The sequence below is a fragment of the Typha angustifolia genome, chromosome 8, assembly GCF_048772165.1.
Source record: "Typha angustifolia cultivar Huaian chromosome 8, ASM4877216v1, whole genome shotgun sequence".
NCBI lineage: Eukaryota > Viridiplantae > Streptophyta > Magnoliopsida > Poales > Typhaceae > Typha > Typha angustifolia.
In genome coordinates this window covers 11,143,058-11,149,371 of record NC_133246.1, presented here as the reverse complement: position 1 = coordinate 11,149,371, position 6,314 = coordinate 11,143,058, and the positions used below count along the sequence as shown (strand labels likewise).

The window sequence follows — 6,314 nt, the reverse complement described above, 5'->3', positions numbered from 1 at the left end:
ACACAAGGGAAAGAGTTTATCATGTCAAAGCACATTTTGGTAAGAGGGAGAGGGTTAACTGAAGTGAAAAGCTTCTTAAAATACAAGTGGAAAGCCTCTTTGATCCCCTTCGAGTGATGTGTCCAAATTTTAGAGTCACACTTAAGTGAGTGAATAGAGTTCCTTCTCTTCCTTGCAGTCGCAAAGCATGTAAGAATTTGCTATTGTGATCTCCCGCTTTAAGTCGGTCCGCCCTTAATCTTTATTTCTAGTAAACTCCAAGTTGAAGATAAAGGTCCTCTTGGCAGCTTCTGATGATCTTCTCCTTTAGCCATATTACCTAGATTAGGACTACCATGAAGTTGAGTGAGTTCATCTTTCAACTTCCTAATACTCTTGGTCAAACAACTTGCATGCATACTCGCCCATCCTTTGATCGCATTTGTGAGTGATGTAAGGAGAGAGACCAAACATGCGAATATTGATCGCTCCATGAAGCCTTGCAATGCTCGAGATAGCCTTGAATACTGAACCACTAGTTCTCCACACTAAAACATTAAGAATGCTTCCTACCGACTGAGATGGAATTGAAAAGAAGAGAGTTATGGTCAAATGCGATAGTATGTAGGTAAGTGAAGAATCCAAGCCGAAGAGAAAAGATAGCTCCATGAAGGTGAGGCTAGGGCATAGTCGAGACATGCTCGGACCAATCTGTTTCCCACCCTTTTATTAGACTAAGTATAAGTTGGCCCAGTGCAATCTAAGTCCATGATTAATGATTTTTTTTTATCCTAGCCAAAACTTAGGATAATATTCTATATAGTATACTGCACATAGGAAATTCATTATGCAAGTCTTTACTAGTGAAAAATAAAGAAAATTAGCATGAATGCAAATATGATTGGAAGAGAATTAGAATAACACCATTTTCAAGCAAGTTCTTAATATACATTACTATCAATCGCACTCAGTCAACCACTAGTTATATAACAAATAAGTGGGATTAGGTAGGTAGTATCTCCCACAAAATTCTTTTTACAGCTCTATGAGTTAATACTCTAAAAATCTAAGACAAACACTTTTAGATTAACCTAGCTAATGTTCTTATCAACTCAGGATTTGAGTAGAGGCCAACAATAATAGATAACCTTGTGAAACCCTATTGTGGCTGAAGTTAAGAGATAGTGCTTAAACTTTTTGTCATCAAATAGAAAGAGTTTGAGATTATAATAGGTTAGAAAAAATGAGTTAAACTTCTTTTTTCAAAATATATTAAATATTTTTCACTAGATAGAGAGAGAGTAAAAAAACATCAACTTTTTCATATCTTGTTAAGGATATGAGATCTCCATGTGTTTAATACAGGGAGATTCTTAAAATTGGTGCAAGAGTAATTATGATATTTTTTTTTTAAAAATTAGGTGCAATTGCAAAGAAAAATTAAAATGAATATTAACTTATAGTGAAAATCGCGCTCTTTTATCCATGCAATGTTTGATATTTCGAGGCGAGTGAAGTAATTTACGATTCTGTAGGAGCGATTAGTCAAAAGCTAAGAACGAACCCCACCCACAACTCCAAAGTCCAACCCACGATGACGGAACTACACAGAATCCAATCCAAGCCCCCCCGCCCTCGTTTTTAAAACCTCCCCCACTCCATCCCCCCCTCCTCTATCCCTATCCCTCACTCACTGCGATAATAACTACTCACCTCGTCCTCACCTCCCACTTGCTCTCTCCCCCGACGCCTTCCAATCTCTTCCACTCATCTCCAATCTTCCTCCCACCGCCACTTCCAATGAGACGTTCGAACCTCTGCTGATCACCACCATGAGAGCTCTCATCCTCCTCTCCCTCGTCCTCTCCCTCACCACCCCTTATCTGTCCCTCTCCCTAAACCAAGAAGGCCTCTACCTCCTCGACGCCAAGCTCCACCTCGACGACCCATCGGAGTCCCTCTCCAATTGGAACTCTCGCGACCCCACCCCGTGCGACTGGACCGGCGTTTCTTGCTCCTCTCTTCTGCCTCCGTGACCTCCGTCCACCTCGCGGACCTCAACCTCCGCGGCCCTTTCCCTTCCTCTCTCTGCCGCCTCCCCAACCTCTCCTTCCTCTCCCTCTCCTTCAACTACATCAACTCCTCCCTCTCTCCTTCCTCCCTCTCCTCCTGCCTCTCCCTCACCCACCTCGACCTTTCCCAGAACCTCCTCGTCGGCCCTCTTCCCTCGTCCCTTGCTAGCCTGCCTTCCCTTCTCTATCTCGACCTCGGTGGGAATAACTTCTCCGGTGTCATCCCTCCTTCGTTTGCTCAGTTTCCTAGAATACAAGTCCTGTCACTTATCGCTAACCTTCTCTCCGGTCCGGTTCCTACCTTTCTCGGCAATCTCATTACCCTTCGCCAGTTGAATCTCTCATACAATCCTTTCACTCCCGGAGTTATACCTAATTCTTTGGGTAATTTGTCGTCGTTGGAAGTGCTCTGGCTCGCCGATTGCAACCTCGTCGGCTCGATTCCGGCGTCTCTCGGTCGTCTTTCTAATCTCACCGATCTCGACCTCTCAACGAATGATCTCACCGGACATATTCCTGACTCCATCACTCACCTCTCCAATGTCGTCCAGATCGAGTTGTATAACAACTCACTCTCCGGGAGAATTCCGGCAGGGTTTTCGAAGCTCTCGTCGCTTCGCCGGATTGATGCCTCGATGAACCGCCTCGAAGGGCCGATGCCGGAGGACTTGTTCGACGCGCCGGTATTGGAGAGCGTCCACCTCTACTCCAACGATCTTGCCGGACCCATCCCGGCCGGCGTCGCCCGCTCGTCGTCGCTGATGGATCTCCGGCTCTTCGCTAATAGGCTCAATGGATCGATTCCGGCTGATCTGGGGATGAAAGCACCGCTCGTTATTGTCGATCTCTCGACGAACTCTCTCTCCGGCGCCATCCCGGCTGGCATCTGCGAGCGCGGCGTGCTGGAGGAGCTCCTCTTGCTTGATAATTCCCTCTCCAGTGATCTACCGCGAGGCCTCGGCCGATGCCGAACGTTGACGCGTGTCCGACTGGGCAATAACCGGCTAGCCGGCGAGGTCCCCGACGGCCTATGGGGACTCCCTCACCTCTTCCTCCTCGAGCTCAGCGGCAATTCTTTATCTGGCGGAATCTCCCCTGTCATCTCCGCCGCGGCCAATCTCTCCAAGCTGCTTATTTCCGACAACCAGTTTACCGGCGGCATCCCGTCGGAAATGGGAATGCTATCAAAGCTATACGAATTCGACGCCGCCAATAACAGGCTCACTGGCCCGCTCCCTGCTTCGCTCGGTGGCTTGTCGGAGCTCGGCCAGCTTGACCTCCACAACAATTCGCTCTCCGGGACGCTACTCCGAGGAATCCAGAACTGGAAGAAGCTCAGCCAGTTGAATCTCGCAGACAACGATTTCACCGGCGGGATACCCCCGGAGCTCGGCGATCTTCCGGTTCTCAACTACCTTGATCTCTCGGGCAACATCCTCAGTGGGGAGATCCCAATCCAATTGCAGAACCTGAAGCTCAACCAGTTCAACGTATCGAACAATCAACTCTCGGGCGCTCTTCCGCCGCTCTTCGCGACGGAGGCCTACCGCGACAGCTTCTTGGGCAACCCTGGCCTCTGCGGTGATCTCGCCTGGCTGTGCCCTGCTTCAAGATCCGGCTCGCCAGATCGACACAATCTCGTTTGGCTTCTCCGCGCGATTTTCATCCTCGCGGCGCTAGTCTTGCTCGTCGGAGTCGCCTGGTTCTATTGGAGATACCGGAGCTTCAAGAAGGCCAAGCTCAGAGTAGACAAGTCTAAATGGGCACTGACATCATTCCACAAACTGGGCTTCTGTGAGTATGATATCTTGGACGGCCTTGACGAGGACAATGTCATAGGCACCGGTGCCTCCGGTAAGGTCTACAAGGTGGTCCTCAGCAACGGGGATGTCGTCGCGGTGAAAAAGCTATGGGGTTCGTCGAGAAAGGATGACGTAGACGACGGCTTCGAAACAGAGGTGGCAACTCTAGGGAAGATAAGGCACAAGAACATTGTCAAGCTGTGGTGCTGCTGCAAGAACAAGGACTGCAAGCTTCTGGTGTATGAGTACATGCCTAATGGGAGCTTGGGTGATTTTTTGCATAGTAGCAAGGCAGGGCTTTTGGGTTGGCCGGCGAGGTACAAGATCGCATTGGATGCCGCGGAGGGGCTCTCTTACCTGCACCACGACTGCGTGCCGCCGATCGTTCACAGGGATGTGAAGTCCAACAATATCTTGTTGGATGGTGAGTTTGGGGCTAGAGTTGCAGATTTTGGGGTTGCCAAGGCGGTTGAGGTGATGGGGAAAGGGGCTAAATCTATGTCAGTGATAGCAGGTTCTTGTGGATATATCGCTCCAGGTTAGTGCTCTCTTCAAAATTGCTAGACCTTGTATGTGATGTTTGATCTAGAGGAAGGATAACATAACATCTGCAATCTCTTCTAACCCTGCCGATTTTGTTATTTAGATTGAAGTACCAGTTCCATCATGTTCTGAGGCTTATTATGAATGAATGCTCAACACAATAATTCTCTCTCGGATAAAACTTAGTTAATCCATCATGTTTCCATGTTAATAAGTAGACGAATCCAAAAAATCCTTCATAAGACTTTGGCTTTATCCCATCTTATTGGATCTCACTGTTCTGTCGATTGTAATTTGGCCCATTTTTTCGTGTTGATCACAGCTACGTACTTATTAGTTTCTATTGTAAATTGAACTGATTTATTCCTTATTTCTTACTGCAGAGTATGCATACACTCTTCGCGTGAATGAAAAGAGTGACATATACAGTTTCGGAGTAGTTATTCTTGAGCTTGTGACAGGGAGACTCCCTGTAGACCCTGAGTTTGGAGAGAAGGACTTGGTGAAGTGGGTATCAAGCTCAATTGATCAGAAGGGAGATGAGTATGTGATTGACCCAAAGCTTGATATATGTTTCAAGGAGGAGATCATCAAGGTCCTCAACGTCGGTTTACTCTGCACCAGCTCCCTCCCGATCAACCGGCCTTCGATGAGGAGAGTAGTAAAGATGCTGCAAGAAGTGTCTGCCGATCAAAACAAGCCCAAGCCTGAGAAGAAGAAGGATGGCAAGCTGTCCCCTTATTACTATGAAAATTCTTCTGATCAAGGAAGTATCATTTGCGACGACACTTCGAGATCGTGATTATGCGAATGAGGAAGCCTCTTTTAATTTCCCCCTACCATGGTTTCTGAATCGACTCATCTTGCTTAGAAGTATTAAGCAAATGTCTACAGCAAGATGTGTATGGATTCTGCTTGTGTTACTTAATGATTTTATCAAAGGAAAAGTTTTAATCGTGTCAATCATCTACTAATTGCTATCCCTTTCCCTTAGTTTGTACTGTACTGGCAACTGTTTCTTTGCGGCATCCTTGGTGATGGACTACTTCTTGAATGGATACCATTGCCAGATTTAAGAGGTAACTGCAGTCAAGTGGTCTTTGTCCTTGCATGTCTAGTGGTAAGACAGCTAGCTGCGCTGTGGGCCTTCTTGATAGCAATTTCTGAAGTAAATGATGGGTTCTCAATTTTGACTTGTAATCTTTGTGCATGTGCGGATGTCTTTATTTCCAAATAATTCTTGCTGCATAATGCGGTGAATCTTTTCAAGGCCTGTAATTTTTGTTTTCTTTTGGTCTCGAATGTCTGTCCACGACTGTGTTCCCTGGTAGATATTGTACCCAAAAAAAAGTATTGTACTGAAATATGAAAGGTAATAAAAAGATTTGGTCCAAAGTAAATTGATGGGTAGGGAGCTTTAGACCAAACTAGCCTCTTCTAAATTTTATTTACTGAAATTTACCACACTCCAAACTTAATCTTGGTTTGTTTTATTCTTTCATCAGTATTTTATTTTTAAATAGAAATATTGAAAAAATTAGAGAAAATTTAAAATTAAAATTTTGAGGAGTTATGTCTCTAGTCCTATAAATAGGAGTAGTCAATGTTTATTTGGATGATTAAGAGATGATGCAATGAATATAATTTTAAGTTAATTTTATCATCTCGCATTTAATGTTTAATCATAGTCATTTATTTTAATAGAAGTATATCTAATTTATAAACTCTAACTCTGCCTCTAAATATTAGTCACCATCTTCTTCCATGAGCCACACTAATACGGTCGACCTCCACCACCTCACGGCCGTCTGCCACCCTCCGATGACCATTGCAATATTGAAATTCTCATTTTTATCTTATTTCGACCTTTTTCTACTATTTTATTATTTTTGTTCACGTTGACCTCAGAATCACTTCA

At 45.2% G+C, this 6,314-nt stretch overlaps 1 protein-coding gene across 1 annotated transcript; it reads left to right on the top strand.

The window, feature by feature from the left end:
- The first annotated feature begins 1,648 nt into the window (after positions 1-1,648).
- Positions 1,649-5,359, top strand: LOC140764587 (uncharacterized). The gene is given in 3 exon segments (XM_073103226.1): positions 1,649-1,995; positions 1,998-4,391; positions 4,780-5,359. Coding segments are annotated over 3 exon segments (2,997 nt in total). The 5' UTR covers positions 1,649-1,811; the 3' UTR covers positions 5,199-5,359.
- The last annotated feature ends 955 nt before the right edge of the window (positions 5,360-6,314 follow it).